At 31.7% G+C, this 20403-nt stretch overlaps 2 protein-coding genes and 1 long non-coding RNA gene across 4 annotated transcripts; 2 read left to right on the top strand and 1 right to left on the bottom strand.

Annotated features, from left to right (window-relative positions):
• Positions 1–1921, top strand: LOC109339950 (CRIB domain-containing protein RIC7-like). The gene is made up of 4 exons (XM_019577507.1): positions 1–358; positions 517–617; positions 794–911; positions 1335–1921. The coding sequence occupies exons 1-4, from the start codon at positions 298–300 to the stop codon at positions 1760–1762; spliced, it is 708 nt and encodes a 235-aa protein (XP_019433052.1). The 5' UTR covers positions 1–297; the 3' UTR covers positions 1763–1921.
• A 1960-nt stretch (positions 1922–3881) lies between these two features.
• LOC109339949 (TBC1 domain family member 15) lies at positions 3882–9694 on the bottom strand. 2 transcript variants are annotated; one of them, XM_019577506.1, is made up of 13 exons: positions 9550–9694; positions 9368–9437; positions 9015–9215; positions 8388–8483; positions 7873–7976; positions 6855–7033; positions 5828–5950; positions 5650–5738; positions 5223–5328; positions 5040–5137; positions 4626–4880; positions 4458–4541; positions 3882–4189 (listed from the first exon to the last, which is right to left on the bottom strand). In XM_019577506.1, exons 3-13 carry the CDS (start codon positions 9141–9143, stop codon positions 4175–4177), a joined length of 1278 nt encoding a protein of 425 aa, XP_019433051.1. In that variant the 5' UTR covers positions 9144–9215; positions 9368–9437; positions 9550–9694; the 3' UTR covers positions 3882–4174. The 2 variants fall into 2 exon arrangements, with proteins under 2 accessions (XP_019433051.1, XP_019433050.1); XM_019577505.1 differs by lacking the exon at positions 9368–9437.
• A 3597-nt stretch (positions 9695–13291) lies between these two features.
• Positions 13292–15290, top strand: LOC109339951. The gene is made up of 4 exons (XR_002106731.1): positions 13292–13749; positions 14206–14243; positions 14908–14980; positions 15060–15290. It is a non-coding gene; the product is annotated as an uncharacterized LOC109339951 (long non-coding RNA).
• Positions 15291–20403: the final 5113 nt, after the last annotated feature.

Here is a 20403-nt window from a genome sequence, read left to right as displayed (position 1 = left end):
TTTCTTCAAATAACAAAAAGAACCATAATACAACTTTTGCATGTTCTCACAAAATAACTTTAATGACCCTATTCATGGGTTCTTCCTACAACATTTGTTCAATTCAAAGATACAAATATTTTCTTGAGTGTTAGGAAATTTAACATAGAAAATTCTTTTTCCTTTTTCCCTTCTATGTCTCAAACTCAATGCAGGATTTTCATCTTCCAAGTTTTACTAAAGGTTTATATCTAATTATATCTTTATAAATTGTGCAAAGAGAAATTCCAAGTTTTCAACACATTAGTTTGGTTGAACATGTCCAGTAGTACGGTCAAGGGAATTCTTAGAGGCTTTAGATACATATCTCAAATATTTGGTAAGTGATCTTCTTCATGCAATTATTATTATAGTTCTAAATTATAATGCATTGTTGTTAGCATTTATTATTTTCCTTTTCTAATTCCATTTTCATTTGTATAATATACACATAGTGAAAGAAAGCATGATAAGTATTTATCCCTTTATATTGGTCAGATAATGAAAAAGAAAAGGAAATACAGATTGGAAATCCCACAGATGTAAAACATGTGGCACATATAGGATGGGATGGTCCTTCTGTAAATACTCCAAGCTGGGTAATTCCCTGGTTTCTTAATTTTACTACTTTAATTATTATTCAATATTGTAGAAGCTAGTTAGAACTTTGAAGAATAATTATTTATTTACTTCAAATAAAATTTGAGAATAAACTTATGTAAATTTACCTTTTCAAGAAAGTGTTTTGAGGTTTTGTTTTACATGTTTATTTCAGATGAATGAATTTAAATCTTCTCCTGAATTTACATCGGCACCTCTAAATTTAAATGGAGAGCTTCAAAATAAAGGACAAGATACCGGACAAAATGAATCAGTCAAATGGGTCTCTGAAGGTATATGTTTTTTTTTTCATACAAGCTTAATGTGCGAAGTTACTTTCAAGACCCAACTTCTTGATGAAAAGTGTATTTCAAAAAGTTAATCACCAAATATTTTGTTGATAAGAAAATGCAACCTCAATTTAATTATGAACAAATAAAAAATTTCAATTTATCAAATTTTTTGTTGGAAAATTCACATACATCAGTATTTATCTCAATGCAAATTTATACATTTTGAGGAAATTTAAATGTATCCGAAAATATATATTATAAAAATATTTTTTAGTAGACAAATTTGAGTGTTTACCATACTAATTGATATGGAAATTATCCATTTAATTTTATCGCTGAATTGAAATAGTCTACATGGAAGCAAAAACAAAAATAATAGTATCATGGATTTGAAATTTGATGGTTAAAAATGTTTCCAAATAGATTCAAAGAGAAATTCAAGACACGTTACTTCAAGGGGTTTGTCCGAGTTGCCCAAGGGACCTAGAAGGTCAAGCAATAACATGACAGATTCTCCCACACATGAAAAGTCAAACAAATCAAGACAATCAAGAAAGTCAACCAAACTTAAAGATTCTTCTGATGAATCCACCAGAACTCGACAAATTATGCAAATGGATGCGTTTCTTGGGGACGGGTCACTGATAAGGGACTTACCAGACATTCCCAAGAAGTCTCGTCGGAAGAAATCCAAAGATATTCCTAGTGGTTGCGAGTCATCTAAATTGAGATCGAAAGGCCAACCGACTGAGCCTGAATCCCCATCCGAAGCCATACCCAAATCTAGAAACAAACAAAGATCCTTAGAAGAAAATGAACCATATGAAAGAGGAGTTAGTGAGATATCTTAAGAAGTTGGTGTGCTTTTATGCTATTAGTTATAAGTGTACTTTTATGCTATTAACCATAGTGTTGCACAGTTTAATAATTGAAACTAGACAGTTTCCTTATGCTACTTATCTTCTCTCTCATCTTTCTTTGATTTTATTAATTCGACTAATCTTTCCTTTTTCGCCTTTTCATAGTCTTGTATTATCTACCAATTGATGATATGTAAGTATTAATTAGTGTAACTTGTTATAGTTTCCAATAGTCCTTTTGAGATATAACCAGGATGTTCGTTTCAAAAGAAGACTCTTATATATTAAGAGAAACCGGAGGAACTTTTGCTCTACATTAGCTTGCAACAAGAATAAAATGCAATATAAAATCAAAAACTACAAATAAATTATACTAATGAAAAATGAACAAACATATACACATTAACACATACACAATACTCTTGGAAAGGGATATAGGTGAATGCTAGACTTAATGCTTATGGTACTAAGAAAAAATTATTGGTCGAGTCACGGACAAGATTATTGTACAACCAAACTATCAACCACAATGTTCATTGCATAAAACAACTCAACTCATTGTATATGAAACCCAGTGCAAACCATTATAGAATTACACATATAAACATGACTAATATCACTCTATTTAGAATTTGCCTCTAAAATACCACAAAAAGAAAGAGGAAAAAGGAGACCAAAAATGTTTCGACGGGAAGACAAAAAAAGCTGAGGAATTGTGTCTCAATTAGTGCAATTTGTCAAGAGCTTGAAGGCTCTATTTATTGGGCTAGAACCTAGATGGCATGAACAACAACGATCCAAATTGTATTTGTTATAACAAACGAATGATAAAATGAAGCGAAAGTGGAGTGGGCGCTAGCGTATGCAGATGGTGTGCGTGATATACACTAGCATGTAATTGAAAGTTAAAAAATGTGTGTCAAACACGTGATGACATGGATCGACCTTTTTATTTTTACAAATAATAATTACAATAATATTGTGTTTGTCAAAGAGGATTTACATACAAGTCCAAGCCCGAGTCAAGCCGATGGCAGCATGCCGACATGGTGGTCATGTGTATGATTGACAAATGGATGAATTACATAAATTTGGATACTAACGGAGGACGAAGAGTCATGCACTAATTCATATAAATTTATTAAATTATATTTTAAATATCTAACTCATCCATATCCAAATTTAATTGATAATTTTTTGTCTATCCATGAATCCATTTTAATAATTAGATAAATAATATCCAACCATTTATTTTTTATTAAAACTAAAAGAAGCATTCTTTTAAAAGCCACTATTTCAATAAAACACTTTTTAAGATTGCTTTTTTTTTATAAAAAAAAACATTTTTTTATAAAAATCATTTTTTTAAAATCAACACTTTATTTATAAAGAAATCATTGTTTAATTTTTTTTTACTAATCACTTTTTTTTAGAAGAGCTTTTTAATATTTTAAGAAACACTTTTTGTGCTTTTTTGAACTCTTTCAAAATTATTTTTTCAACCTTCTATAAGAATGCAACATTTAAGGTTTTAAATGTATAGTTTTTGGGAGATACTTAAATATGTTATATATTTAAGAACAATTTTTACTAGCCAAAGTTTTATAAATTATACCAAACCTTATAAATGTTATCTGTGCATGAGGTCATCCATACATAGAATTGTGTAAATAAATTCACTCATAATGTTAATCAATGCTATTTGTTTCTACTGCTAAAGGGTCCGTTTGAGAGTTGGTTTTTGAAGGGGAATGAAAGGAAATGAAATGTATTCTAGTCATCCCACATATATATTTCATGGCTCCGAAACTTTTCCTTAAAACTGAGGTCGTAAACTGACCCTAAGTCAATATTTGACATCTATATAAGCTTTGATTTGAATGTACATACTGCAACGATTCATGTACCAAATGAAAATAGGAATAAACCCTGTGTACATATGCTTCACAAGTAATACGATGATCATTGGTTGTGAAAAAATGTAGGACAGAAAAGTTATGGTTTTCTGAAAGGATATAAGTAAAACATGTAAAGTAGTACTTCATTTGAGTAAATTACAAAGCTATAAAGTTTATGAAATAAATTCTGCAGCACACAAATCATCAAATAATTAATAAAAGTAACATTTTTTCCAGCAATCCATTCAAATGTATAGAGGAGGTCTAAGATTCATTGAATTGATATTGAAGAATATTTCAAAGTCTAAGATTAGTATTTGATTTTCAAATGATCAAACACAATAGCACATCAAGGGATGAGACTACTACACCATCACAAAGAGGGGGAAATGAATGAAAGAAAGAAAAAAATAGGCTTCTGTCAAGAGCAACTGAAACCTCAGAAGATCATGTAATCTCTGTTGCTATCAGAGAGTTGAAGACAATTTAATATTGTTTCTGACTTTTATGCCTTCTTTGCCTGCATGATAAACAGCCACCACAAAAATTCACTCTTGTAATGAAGCAACACAATAAAATGACCACCAAATTACATGATTGGGGTGAAAATTGAAAGAAATATTGTAGTAGCAGAGGAAATTGAGCATGTATATAAAGAGGAAAAAAGAATTCATTAGAAATTCAAAATCTAGATTGGCAAATATATGGCACATCGCATAATTTGTTTCCAGAAAATATCTCCTTGATTTTCTTAAACACAGTCAGGGAAGACAGATAATGAAATTTACCTTGCTCAGGTACTTTTTCTGAATTTTCAATGCTTCCGTACATGCCTTTTTAGCATCAAGATTTGAAGTTATGTCGCCTAAGATCTGCAGAGTGAGTAATGTGAGACACGTGTAAAAGCATACACATATCTAGAACCATAGAGGAGATGGAAAGAGAGATAGAGAGACCTGGACAACGTCGTCGACACCCTTGGCTTCGTTTAAAATCCGTCTATTCTTGATCTCGAGAACACTTGCAACAAGAAAAATAGCAAGTGAATAACTTTCCTGTGTATTCCCAGTCTTCACATTTTTTCTCTCAAATTTTCCATATTGCTTCAACATTTTGTCATTTATTGCAGATGAAGACTCTTTTGCTTTAGTACGATCTGGCTCCTCGTATTTTGAGAAGATGTTTGGGTTGTATTCCATGCCCCACATCAACTGGAAACAATCTATATTATGTCTTAAAATGAGCTATTAATTTGAAGCCAAACCGAGTTGAAACTCTACCTCATCAAGAAATGTCAAGGAACCAGAAAACAGTAGCTCCTTAACTTATAAAAGAGTTCATTTCTTGAAAAAATAGAAATCCATCCTTACCTCCCAAAGATACAAAGTATCTGCAAAAGAAAATTCTCTTCGGAAAAGAACCATCAGCATACGAAATGCAAAGAGATACTCTCCGCCATCTAAATCCTCTGCAAAATAAAAGGAGATGAAGTTTAAGGGTTGCTTTCTGCTACACCGACAAAGAAGATTTTTTCGGTAATGTGTTTTACATACCAAGATGTTGGTGAAGCTTGGGATCAACTGTTTTCATTATCTGTGAGAGTGTACTCAACTGAGATTGCACTCCCATTGAACTTGCACTGCACCTGAAATTCTCTCTCTGTTACGGAAACAAAGGCAGATATGTAAAACACCATAAAGAATATGTGATTGAGATCAAACTTTTTTCAGTCTTAAAATGTAGAAAAAAAAGCAACAGCTAGAATAAGCCCAGATGTCATCAAAGTGAATGAGAAGTACATTTTCCTTCAGGCAGTAATATTCAAAGCACATTTCTAACAAAATTTCAGACTAGTCTTTTCAAAGTCACCAATTCCTTATGGCCACTAGTTTGTTGGTTTTAAAGATCAATAATCCACACAAGAAACATCTAAAACTAGCACTTTTAGGAAAATTCATAGTTGCATTATATCTAGCATACCAGCCTTCGCATTGCACGTTCAAAGCACCAAAAGCAATCGGCTTCGTTCTCAATAAGAATAATCAAAGGTGAGCAAATATCATTCATTCCTGCAAAGCAAATAATCCCTTCAGAATGTCTCAACTTCTTGAAGATCTTTTAGTTCAATACTTAAAAATTGAAATCTATAGGAATTCACCTTGCACGTAACCAATATCGCTGTTCAACCAAGCAAAAACTGCTAGGACATCCCAAAGTTTTGCTTGATTAGCTTCAGTCTCATAGAATGCAAGTGCTCGATCTGTTCGAACTACATCTAGGCCTACAATGCAAAGTGATCAATTGCAACCATGCATGCTTAATGAAACAAATCAATTATTAATAAACCACAAATATTTTTCAAGGGAAAAATAACAACATACACTTATGTAGCTATTACATAATGCCCTTCTTTTGTGAACATCATGGAACAGACGAAATCACCTTCAGGCAGAACACATTATGCCTTAATCACACTTATGATGGTGCCATTGCCATTACATATTCAATCAATCTTATTATTCTCAAAAAGTTTCAAAATATATCATCTGATTGTTAACCAAAGCCCTACAAAAATATGATTAATTTCTAATATTCTCTACTTGCAAGAAAAACAGTCCTATTTTTTTAGGCAAGGAAATTGGACAAATCGCTAATATTGCTTATTTAATTACTTTAAATAAGATTAGACGTTGCTTTAGGCCTAGATATACATTAAGCCACCCATGGTTAATGAATGAGGAATTCTTGAAGTTGCTAACCTGTCACATTATGAACTAGAGCTACAGGCTATATTTTCAATCATGGTGATCAAGAAAGGGGAGAAAGATCTTAGGTATTAAATATGGAAGATAAAATTCACCTTCTGTTTTGCAATCTTCTAAAAAACAAAATTCTTACATTGTAAAATGATTCGTTTTAGCATTTTTTTGTGAGGCTCATTATCATAGTAGAATATGTAAATATTGAATTTCAATTTCAATCTCTTGTCATATAGTTCATAGTTAATTTTATTTGATGTTACATATGTATATAGTGTTGGTCCTCATGTCCTACATTTTGGACATTGTCCGTGGCGAAGTCGGTGCTTCATAGATATTTTTCCCTTTGTTGAAGCCCAAGAAGAAAAAAATTGTAAAACAACAAACTGAATCAGAATGAGAATATATCCAGTATCATATGCATACCAATCTGATGTAATACTTGCAGCCACTGCAAAACTTTATTATCTGAAGTCGGGACGCCTACCAAAGAAGGATCTATTGGCTTGCTATCATCACCAATAAGGGGTGTTGTAATAAATTTTCCACTACCAATGACTGGGACCATCTTTTGACATTCAGCTTTCCACATATCATATTGCCCCCTGAATAACAAATTTGCTTTACATTTATTTAATTGTCAATTTTCAATCAATAAAAAGAAGAAAAAATGAAAGGAAAGAATTAGCATTTATGCCTTGAAAAAAAGAAACGCCAGTAGACTTTTAAGAAAACCAACACAAGACTATAGGAAGAAACATGGGAAGCCACCCAGTCTTATGTTAGTACAGTATAAAAAGTAACAAATATGCTTGACATTTTATTTTATTGTGAATTTTCAATCAATAAAATGAAGAAAAAAAGAAAGAAAAGACTTAGTATTTATGCCTTGAAAAAAATGAAACACCGGTAGGCTTTTAAGAAAATCAACACAAGACTATAGGAAGAAACATGGGAAGCCACCCAGTCTTATGTTAAGACAGTGTAAAAACTATGGGGACTGAGATAAAGTAAAAAGACAACTAATCTTCGTGTGCATAGATTATGAGGCACCAAACACAAGTTAACAGAAACCATGCCGCACAAAAGGTGAGAATTTTGATTTGAATAATACAATGAGTATTTGGTCAATAATACACATCAGTGTCACGGAAATAGAAATGGGAAGTGACAGTAATGATAGGAGACAGATAGTGGCAGCAGCAGGAAAGTAGCTTTGGAAGTGACACCCATGTTAGCTACTAAGAAAAGTGATAACTTATCCCCTCTTCTCAGGTTAAACAAGACAGTGAAAAACACTACAATAACATCAATCTTCTTAGAATCCATAACCATTGCATTCCTAACAAAAAGGTAGCTGAATTCAGAGAACCACAGAAATTTGTGGAGTAATCATTTATTCTGATTTCCTAATTCTACAGAAATACATTCAAATTAAATGTACCTCCGACGTTGCTTGAGCTCGTTCCGTTCATCAAATGTACTATTAGGATCATAGCAACCTAGCAAGAACTCCCATACTACCCCTTTGATTGAAGGATGGACACCCTATATGGTTTATAGAAATAAAAAACAGCAATAAGCATAAGTTAGAAAGAACAAAAACTTGAATAATAACATGGTGATGATCATAACTTTTTCGATGTGCATTGTCAGCTAAATACACAACACATCAGATTTCTATTGTTCTCATGAATCATGATCATATGCTGTCTCTTTCACAGAGAACAATGCCTAAGACACGTGAATGGACGGGGGAAAGTTGACATTGATATAGTCACAGCCTATAAACTACAGGGAAGGGTTTAGCTGTATTTGAACAGTGGTCCTCAGAATCATGACAAACCCACAAGCATAGCGACACTAAGACTCACACCATAAACCAAAAGAAAGATTGTTATTACTCATATTGACAGACTCAGTCATGTAAACAGTATACAAGTAAACAATGACGGTTACCCCCCGCTGGATTCGTCTAAGCACTTTTGCAATATTCAAACGACCATCTGCAGAGAATGATGCATGCCATCTTCTTGCACTTAGAGTTTTCCCAGCCTGTGGAAACAGAAAGTGCAGCATCTAAATCATAATACTCTTTTCTTTATTAACAATTAAAAAAAGAAGCAAAATAGAGAAAAATAAAATCACCAACTCACACAAGTATTTGTGATGGTAATGCTGAAAAGCAGTATAGACAAAAAATAAGCATAAACTTTCAATCTCGTATAAGACTACGAGTATCAATGAGTTGCTTATCATATTCAATTGGAATACAACCATTTCATATAGCATTAACTGAACTAATGTGAGCACTTGTGATCAAATAAAATTAACAGACAATAAGAAGTGTGATAAAAAAAAGTTTATTTTGATACACTTTCCATATAAAATTCTTTACACTGTCAACAAAACATAAATCACTCCTTGTGTCAATCACTTCGAAGATAGTTCTTACAAGCGTCAAACATTTTTGATGATAAGACAAAACATACTTGTTTGACAATGAGAAAATTGTTTACACCGATAATGCATTAAAATTAAATCATAAACAGAAAAGGAAACATAAGTTTGAGGAGAAAAGCGCACCCTTGGCTTAAAACGCGTGACTGGAACGTCATTTTGGCATTCGGGTCGAATTGGATAGAAAGTATTCAACTCAGTAGCTCCAGAACTCATCATAAAAACCCTCCTCCACAATCCCCCACAACCAATCATCTACTCAACAAAACCAAACCTCTTCAATTCCATCTTGTGTTGCTAATTGTAGATACGCATAACAATCAATCCCTACATTGAAAAAAGTATAAACATATATCATTTTTAATACAAAACAAAAGGGTCAATTTCACTGGTAATGCCACCTTTCACACATATCAAATGTGCCCTAAACATTCAAAATTTTCAATTAAAAAATACAACATTTCACATTTCAAAACCACTTTCTCATAAAAAAAAATTCCAATCTTGAATTCTTAAGCAATGTACAAAGGCAATAATTAGCATATTTCCCTAAAAATAATAACGACAATGTAATGTTAATCAGATTCAGCATCTTAAAAAACTGGGTTAGGGAAACAAAATTGAAGGAATCAGAAAATCATGGGTGGGGAAAAGGAAGCACCTTTGGATGAAGAAGCTATGGATGAGAAAATGGGAGAGATTCAAATCTAGAGAGAGAAAGAGAAAGGAATGTGTTGCATGAAATGAGGCAAAAACGTGGGAAAGAGATGGAAGAGAGGAATGTATGATTTGTTTGTTTATGATGATGTTGAAACTAGTATAAGAATAATTAGGGAAATGATGAGAACATTAATTTATTAATGATTACAATTAATATAGTTGCGTGGAAAGTTAATATATTTATCCAATTTCTTTTTTTAGACTAGTTGTTATTTTTTGAAATTAACAAATTCCTATCCTAATAGGTCTAAATGAGTAAAGATAGATTATTTGAGGGTGTTATGCATAGAATTGATAATTTGGTATATCCGATTGGATTTGAGCTTAGTTGTTGACTCAAAAGAAAGGTTAGGAATTAGTAATTACTAATAAAATGGTTCTTAGTCAAAGTCATTATTGTGATTGGTAAACTTTGTTTTACTTTAGTGGATTCAGGTTTATTTAAGAGAAGATTTGAATCTCTAAGCTCGTTAATTTAAAGAACAATTTTGGTTACCATATTTGGCTATTTAATCACGAGGCAACATGGTGGTTTCAAAATGGGGTCAATATTATAAAGGTGAGGTGAGCATACACCGAGTTGGGATAGGTTAAAGTTTGTTCTTATCTGTCTCTAAATATTCATCGAATCATTTTTTGAACTCGGATTCAATCTTATACCTAATGTTAACCCGATTCTAAATATCGACTGGGTCAACCTTTAAACATGATTTCGACCCGAAACCCGATTAAATATAAAGTCTTCTCAATATTATTTATTATTATTAATATATAATTTGACATATAAAAAACATACATATATATATTATTAATTATGTATAAGTGATAAAAAAATTAGGGAATTAATGATACTTTCGATCAATAAAAAACGTGACATTACTTTGATACATTTGAATAAAGACACATACAAACATGACAAGTCAGTGACCATGAGATGGACTAGAATGGGTCATGTTTGGTCCCTACCCACCTTAAATATTTTTTGGTCTAATAACCTAAACCTAGATCTAAGGATGGCAAAATGGACTTGGCCTGACGGGCCAGCCCGTTCGGATATGTGTTTTTAGCGGGCCGGGCTGAGGGTTTTAGCCTAAAAGCCCGTATTCAACCCGTTTTGGAAGCCCGTTTTTTAGACGGGCCATGGAGGGCCGGGCCGGGCTGGCCCGACGGGCCAACATTAAGATTAAAGTTCATTTGTATATCATGTTGCTCATTGCAATTAAGATTAAACTTTTACAATTTTAACTTATGTTTGGATGCTTAAGCTTATAATTCTTCTTTCTCTTTGTAAATGAACATTTAATATCTCATTATGTAGTTATCTATTATCTTCACTTTTATCCAATTATTGTACTTGTTATGAGATAAATGTGGAGTTTCGCTGATAATTAGGGGTGTTTGAATCAAATTTAAACATTTAATTAATTGAAATGGAAAATGAGAAATTGGAAAATTAATTGAATTCGACTTAGTTTCAATTTATATTTTTAATATAGTCGAATTCATATTAAATTGAGTAATATATATATTTTATTGTGATTGATTTATAATATAATAGTTCTGATTCTTATACACTTTTTAAAATTTAGGAGTTATAAGCTCTATTGTGAATTGAGAGTCTAAAAGTTTAAGACTATGGTGGTTTATTATTTATAATTTACAAGTTTTGTACTAACGCAATATGTTATCATGAGATTGTGTCTTTTGTTTGTGATTTTTTTAAAAGACATTTATGAATTGTTTGAATTATTTATTTTTGTCTAAAAGCTTTAATGTGTGTTTTGAAAAAAAAAAACAAAACGGGCCAGCCCGCCGGCCTGCCAACCTGCCAAATATGGGGCGGACTGGCATTTTGAGCCCTTTTAACAATAAGGGTCGGGCCGAGCCAGCCCATATTCTGATGAGCCAAAAACAAGCCGAATCAGGCCATATTGCAACCCCTACCTAGATCTGATATTATTCGAACCTAATTATAATTAGGTCGTACTAGGTAAGCTGGTCAATAGTATTGGATGGGGATGTCATTCAACAATGATGTGTGACAATGGTGTTGGCGTGTGTAAAATTAGAAGGTTGATAACAAGTTTTTAAAACTTGTAATCACAAAAAACATAAATAAATTGAAAAGAAATTTAGGCATTGTTTGAGTGGCTGTCCATTTCCAACTGGAGGTTTTGAAATGGTATTTTCAAAATAATATATTTGGCAAAAATTTGTTTGATGAAATGGTTTTTTACTCATTTTCAAAATCACTTCATCTAAACTTTCAAAACAATAAAAATAAGTTCCATGGTATCATTTTTTGTTTGAAAATTAACCATCATACTACTACTACTCTAATCACGATCATCGCTACCACTACCACTACCACTACAACAACGACTATTACCACTATTATGACTATTTTTACCACTACTACCAACAACCATCACTACCACCACCCTAATTACCACCCAAACCACCACTTTCTCATAACTACATCCATTCTCATTTTCACATTCAAACCACTTCATGAAAAAAGTCTAATCACTATATTATTTCCTTGTCTATACCAACACTATAAGAAATTTGTCATATACATACAGACACATATAGTGATAGTTAATAGAACCATTGGTATAGACATAATATACATATGGACGTAAAATAAAGCGTAGGTATAAGTATAATATAACTACATAAGTCTAAGTTCGTAACTATAAGTATTAGTGACATAATACATTTTGTAGGTATAGATCCCTTATATCTACATAAAGTGTTGTCTGTAACTATATACTTTAACAACGACTTCAAAACCATAGGTATAGATTGCATATGCCTACTTCTAAAATCATAGTTATAAATTGCATATATCTATAGATGTGGAATTTCAAAACTGTAGATATATATAGCATATACCTACATATGCATACTTTCAAAACCATGAGTATATATATAACTTTTTTTAAAACCTTAGTCTTCAGTTCCTAATTCCTAATCCCTCTTACTTACACTATCTAGAGTCTATATTCTCTCATTAATGACTAAATATCTATTAATAATTTTTTATATTATTTCTATTAGTTTATATGAATTTGGTCACAATGTTGCTAAAGTAGTGAATTCAGAGAATTTAGAGACGACTCAAACTATGACTTTACTATAAAAATTCCATAAAATTCAGGTGATAATTCAATTTTATTTATTTTTATATATGAAATTAATAGCTTAGAGACAATGTTGATCGTAGACAGTCTTCTCATTTTCAGAGAAGTTAGAAATGACTCAAACCATCACCTTACTATAAAAATTCCAAAATATAATTAGGTGATAAAATAGTTTTTAATTATTTTTTGTATGAAATTAATAGATTAGAGATGGTGTTTGTCGTAAACCTTCTTCCCATTTCAGAGAAGTTAGAGACAACTCGAACCATAACCTTATTATAAAAATTCAATTTTTTAGATATTTAAAATTTAAAGGATGATTAGGGTAATTTACTTATAGAATTTCTAATTTTAATTGGAACACTATTGAGGAATCATATTTTAATTATTTCTATCCAATGTAGTATATAAACAAAGTAATAAAATAAATTAATAGGCTTTGATTTTTCTAGATGTGATAATTTCTAAAGCAAATCATAAATGTTAAATAAAACAAGTTAAAATGAGTAACTAGGTAATAAAAGTAAGGAAGTGAATTGGGGTTATCCCTTGTATGGCAAAAGCAACGAAGAGAAAAGGGGAGAGGGATTGAAATCCCTAAATTGGCCAACCTCTCCTTTTCTACCAGCGGCGATACCAGTTCAGGCGTACAGGTAGACGGTGACTTGCGATTCCGGTCTGGTCCATCCGTTGGTTTCATCCTTATGCGATGCAACCTTCTCTTCTTTCTCACACTCGACATTCCAGTTCCATGCCGGCATGGAATCATGACGATTGATGGCTTCGCAGTCATGCCGTGGAAGAGCAATGAAGCTCTAAGACGGTTTCAAGCGTACCAACTAAACCGAAGGTTTTAACGCCTTGTGGCATGGCTACGAAGCTGTCTTCTCCATTCTCCTCACCTTGTTTCGGGTTCATTTCCGACCAAGCCACTTCGTTCCTTGTGTGGACAGCTTCCACGACCAGGCTTGCAAAGAACGTGTGATGCTGCCGTGGTACTATTCTTTATTTTAACGACTAATTGTGCATTTCATGATTGGTTTCGTGATTGTATCATGAGTTCGTTATTACTCTTTACTTTTGATATGTAATACTATTTAGTTTTGAGCAGTTCTGTATTAATTTTACAAATGAAAAGCTACAACAACACTTTAATGTCTTTAAAATGGAGTTATAGAGTTTGTTGACAACCAAGATGTTTAGGATCTAATTGAGAAAGTATTTACTATTGCTTAATGCATTGTTAGTTTCTTTTATGTCTGCTGAACTCTGAAGCATGTGATTTGTTTATAACCAATTATAAGTACAAAACTCAGTTTGTTCTCTTTTTTAAGAAAATGCATAGCTTTTCAAATAGTAATGAAGTATAATGTGCTCTTTAGTCGTACAAATTCTCTCATTTTCGTACAAGGAACTCAGATACATATGATTTTATTATTCAATCTTTGCAGAAACCCATTGGAATAATTGCACTTCTTGATGAAGCTTGGTACGGGACCAGTAGAAACTTCATTGTTTATCAGACACTGCTAAGTTATAGAGAATGGTCTTTTGCACAATCACTTGATTTTTGTTAGTTTTATAATTGTATGCTACTTCTGCAAAGAAAGAACATGTGCTTTCTATGGGAAAGATATCGAAATAAAAAAAGTGAAGGTTTATTTGTCCGAAAATCAAGAGTTACGGAATACGGTTAAGCATATAGAAAGTATGATGACAAATATGATGTCATTTATTTAAAGTTAGTTTCGTGGAGCAGATGTTGATGACATGATAGAAGCTGCAAAACAAGTGTGTCATATTTCCCTCAAATTTATTTTTCAAAGTTCATGTTATATTTGTATCAATTTTATGAACTGATTGAGATAGCTTAATAGGTCTACTAAAGTTAATTCCTAATTTGTTCTTTTATGAACTCGTTTGCTATAGTTCAGTAACTTCAACTCTCATACATAGAAACAACACTATGGTATGTTGATATATGTGTTTGGTAATTGTTATTGGGTTGACTATTTTGATTTATATGCATTGGATATTTGTCATTGAGTTGAATATGTGAGTATATAACTATATATGATACTTTGAGTTAAGGAAACAATATATTGCAACAAAATAGTTCACTAACTTTATTCTTGTGCTTTCGCTTTCAATAGGTTCAAGATTCTTCTACTACTCCAACTTCTTTTGGTTCTCCAAATTTAGATTGTAATGAAGATAATGAAAATGGTACAACAATTTTTCATTAATAGAGTTTTTTCATTGGGTTATTTTATTCATTCGTTGATGTTTTTTTTATTCTTTGCAGGTGAAGGTTAGTAAGTAATTTCTTTTTGATGCAACAAATTCGGAAATGAACCATTGTGATTTTTGTTTGGAAACACAATTTGTATCTATTTTTAGATGGACATCCAAATTGTGTAATTTTTAGGATTATAAGACTTTTTATGTCTATGATATATGTAGTTATGTTATTTATAGATCGACATCTTTAATTAATGTAATTCATCGGATTGTATGACTTTTTTAATTTTAAATATAAAGACGTCTTCAAATATTTATTTTTTCATTATAAATCCATTTTATGATTTCATAAGATATGTCACTAAAACAAGTCGAAATTGAAATGTGGGTATATGTATGACTCTTTTAATATCACCAATACTAATGGAATAAAATGGTAGGTATAAGAAAATCATATTAATCTATAGTGACAGTCAAAAACTGAAGGTATAAGTTTTTAGCCTTATAACTATAGTAATGATGGACATAACTAAAACATATAGTGACAAGGAACAGTCGTAGGTATAAATACTTTTAGTGACAGATAAAATCCGAAAGTATAGGTTAAAGTTTATATTCATGCTCCCAATAGTTGTTACTAAAACCTATAATGACAGAGAAAATCCGTATGCATAACGACTTAAATATGGCGGACAAAAACGTCCATAGGTAAAAGTTTGTGTGCTACACTTATGGTTTTTCATCTTTTACCTATGGGGTTTTCGTCCATAGGTAAAATTTTTTGTAGTGCAATAGATTTCTTTCAAAACAAGTAAACTATAGACTGAAAAATTAACTAATTAAGTATATTTGAAGAATGAATACAAGTTAAGAGTCACCAAAAAAAACTAACAATCAGATCGTATCCAATATTTCGTCACACACAAACCTTAAACTACAAATGAAGTTAAACTCAAAAGGACTTGAAAAGAATTGAAAGTATATAAATGATTCTCACTTAATAAATTAAGGTTTGTCAAAACAGATGATAATAGTATGGAACTCTCATAATCGATAACAACCATTAACTACCAAAAATCAAGGATTTTGGCACTCAATTATCTTACTTCCATGATTGATTGTTTAGAGTTGTAGAAGAATACATAATTTGCAACCTCATTTGACTCAAACGAAGGTGGTTCCATTTGTCAATCCCTATGCACTTCATTCACAATCTAATGGAATGCATAAAAACATATGGTATCACTCATTTCATGCAATTCCATCATACAACCAAGCTAAACATTCTTAAGCACATTAGCACAATTTCATGTAACAATACCAACAACACCTGCACAACAATCTTAAGGATTCCACCAACACCTTAGACCTTACTTCAAGAAATTTCTTGTAGCCAACAAAATTTCTACATGCAATGGAAATCAAAATTCAATCTTGAAGTCTAAGAGTGATGAGACATAAGAAAACCAGAATTTGGCAATGGACAAAGTCTTGAAACTTGGAAAACAAATTCTACCAATTGGGATTTTTCTCTTCACCAAAAAATCACATCCAACCACAAGAAATCAAAAATCAATCATGAGTACAAAAATTTATGAGTGAATTCACAAAAGAAACAAGAAAACGATAAATAAAAAACTCACCAAAATGGCCACCATATCCAAATGATGATTATCAAAATAACATGCAAAAGTTTAACAAAAGAAGAGGGAATGAGAGTTTTGTTTCATCTGATAATGGAAGTGAGAAAGAGACTGAGTAGTAAGATCTCATTTATTCCTTAATTTTGTGTAGGCAACTTCAACCATGTTTAAACTCTTCAACAACAACATTAAAAATGTGGGTCACCAAAAAAATTTCATAGTAAAATCCATAACACTAAAATATGTCAAGTCATTATGGATTTTCATAGTAAATAAATCCCCACTCTCCTCTTTTGATCGAAAATCAGCTAATATCTTGTTGTATTGATCAACAAATTCACTTAGCCGAATGGTATTATGCACAAAGCCATACAAAAAACATTCATAGTATCACTTCTTTGACTTTATTTCATTCATAAGTTCAATAAAATAACAATACATGTAACTAACTAGTTATACTCTATACCTCCTACAAAGATATAAAAAAATAAAAAGTCAAATAAAAAATAGATCATTTTTAGTGCTCCACAATTACTATGACACAATTTTTTTTTTGTATACTATCAAAGGTATTCCCGCACTTTTCGGGTAAAAAACTAATCTATCGGGGTTCATAGTTACATCTTTCAACAAATGTCGCTCTAAAAAACTGAACCAAATGAAGTCCAACACCATTATGACACAATTTACAACTACCTAATCTCATATTTGATAGCAAAAAGGATTAATGCATTTGAAATTTGCATAATTTTCTCATAAGGAGTAGAGAAGGTCATTCTAAATTTAACAACCCTAAATTAATGCTAACATCTTTTATTTTTCTCAATACTCAATCATAATTATAGTTTGCCATTTCAATTTTATCATTTATTATTTGAACTTTGATTTAGGACAACTTTTTTTAACAATTTTTCCTATATTTGTGGGACAGTAAGTAATATGTCATACACAAATAAATCACGAATTTTAATATTGGAAAATGTTGTGTATTAAGAGTACTTGCAAATGATGATAACTTATGGTTGTTGAAGTCGATGTTATGATAGCCTAACGACAATGGAGAGACCCAACACGTAATGACCACATCTTGACCCTTTGTAAGTTGTAAGGAATAACAATGGTGATCCTTCACAACATTTGTGACGTGATGATGCTAACTTGATGGTGGCACATCTCAAATAACAACCCCAACTTTTTATTTACTATTTTTTATGTGTAATATCTATCCACTCATATTATAAATATTTATATACATTCATTTTTTATATATTAAAATCAATTATTAAACATAAATTATGAATGATCTAATGAAAATGTATAAAACTCATACTTTTACCGTATATTTTATTGTTATATCATCCATAATTTATATTTAATTATCATTTATTCTTCAGAAAATACTAATGATGTACTATGTATAAATCTTCAAAAACACAAATGTTGAATAATGTAGTGTGTATAAACGACAGTGCCAGCAGCCCCCTGCCGGACATGGTGGTGGGCCAAAACGGAGAGAAATACAAAATAAAATAAAAACAGTTGCGAGGGAAGGGTTGTGGGTAAACGGTGACATGAGATGTTCAACAATGAAAATAGTTTTACACAACTACTTGATAGTACACATACATTATAATAACAAACAAAGAATGAAACAAATGAGAAGAAAAATATATCTTTAGAGCTTGTGGAAAATGAAGAAGATGATACTCTTGTTTTAGTCTCTTCTTTCTCTCCTTATCAAATGTTTTTTTTCTTGTTAAGTTTGTTCTTTTTCTTTTTAAAAAATTAGGGTTGCATCTTTTTTCTTTTTTGTTGATTAGGTATTGTGAGTTGCTAAGTTAGGCATTATATAATGGTGTAATTAGGGTTAAAAATTTAACCTAGTGGGCTCACCAAGGCCCAATTGCCACACCCCTTACATTATACTCCAATTTCTATTTACTCAGCAATGTATTTTAAAACTAATTTACCTCGGTTAAAATTGGGTGTTTACAACTTATAAAAAGATGTGAAGAATAACATTACTCATAAAACATCATTTGTAAATGAATGTACCAAGTTGATCTATTATGGGTACTTGGTTGGAGTGATAATAGGCAAGTATATAGGATTGTAATATATTTGGGAATAAGGCTCCTCTAAAGTTATCATTACATTTTAGTGCTTGATTATAATGTAGTTTTATATTAAATCAAAGATAAGATTGTAAAGAACAAAGGGGAGGAGAAATGGTAACTCACAGTTTACATAAGATAAGAGATGGAGGGAATATTACATCGAGTGTCGTGGTTATTGGCATAATCATTGTTGCATTATCCTACGATATTACAAGCCACACATTTATTATAAAATTTTACATAATCAATAGTGCACTTAACATACTTTAGTATTCTTCGTGTTACTTCCAAATGTGACTTCTACCATTTTTGCATGAACCAAATTACTACACTCAGTGTGTGTGATATGCCAAGTCTAGTCATAGTGAGGTAGATCAAATTATCTGCTACTTGCCTATACATTGTTGCATCCTCCAACGTGTTTCCTTTAGATGGACAAAATTTTGCAATCTTGCATTGTTAGAACATACTGCAATTCACTAGAAACATCTAGAAATGTGATAATACAATTCTCTATCAACAATTCTCTAGAAGAATGAAGAATAAGCTAAACTTTCTAGAGATTGAAGTGTACTTCTAGAATAATCTAGAAACTAAACTTCTTAATTTATGCTAGCCTATAAATAGGCAATATATATCCTACTTTGAGTGTAATAAGGTTGAAAGTAGCCATCGAAGAGGATGAAGGAAAAAAAGAAAACAAAGATATGGCAAAACGAAGAAGAAAGTAAAGAATACCTCTTGGAATGCTTTATTATTGAATCAAGAATGATAAAGAAACTCTACATAATATTTTTTTATTAACTGAATGAGTGAATTGAGAAGAACCCTATAGATCTACTTATACAATGAAGAGAAAACAAAATTGCCAAAAGAAGAAAAATAGAAAAACTAAAAACCAACTACACTAACCTGAATTACTAAAAATAGAAAGAAAGCAGAAAATAAGAAAAACTAACTTAATAACTAATCCTAACTTTGATATCCCCCCTCAAGGTGGCATGTGAATGTTTAGCATGCCAAGCTTGGAGATAAGATTGCCGAAAGGCTTAGGCGATAATGGTTTGGTGAACAAATATGTAGTTTGGGAAGAAGATGAAATGGGTAGAAGATGTATAGTGCCATTTTGAGTTCTTTCTCTCACAATATGACAATCTATCTCAATATGCTTTGTCCTTTCGTGAAAAATGGGATTAGCTGCTATGTATAGAGAGGATTTGTTGTCGCAATACAAACTAATTGCCTTCGAGTGATTGATTCCTAAGTTTTCAAGTAATGTCAGTAGCCATTGTGCTTCGCATGAAGCCATGGCAAAGGCTCTGTATTCGGTTTCAGCTGATGATCTAGAAACCGTAGTTTGCTTTTTGCTTTTCCAAGAGATAAAAGAAGATCCTAGGAAGAAGCACCATCCCGTGACAGATTTCCTAGTGTCCAAGCATGCTCCCCAATCCGAGTTAGAGAACCCTTTGATGGTAGTGTTGCTATCTACAAAGAAAAAGGATACCTTTCCCAGGAGAACCTTTAAGATACTTAAGTATCCTATAGGCTGCCTTTTGGTGGAGATCAGTGGGGGAAGAGTCAAATTGGCTAAGGAAACTCACATCATAACTAATATCTGGACAAGTATGGGTGAGATATAAAAGCTTAC

Source organism: Lupinus angustifolius, unplaced genomic scaffold (assembly GCF_001865875.1).
Source record: "Lupinus angustifolius cultivar Tanjil unplaced genomic scaffold, LupAngTanjil_v1.0 Scaffold_121_19, whole genome shotgun sequence".
Taxonomy (NCBI): domain Eukaryota; kingdom Viridiplantae; phylum Streptophyta; class Magnoliopsida; order Fabales; family Fabaceae; genus Lupinus; species Lupinus angustifolius.
The sequence above is the reverse complement of the archived record's forward strand: the minus strand, read 5'-3'. Positions and strand labels throughout refer to the sequence as shown.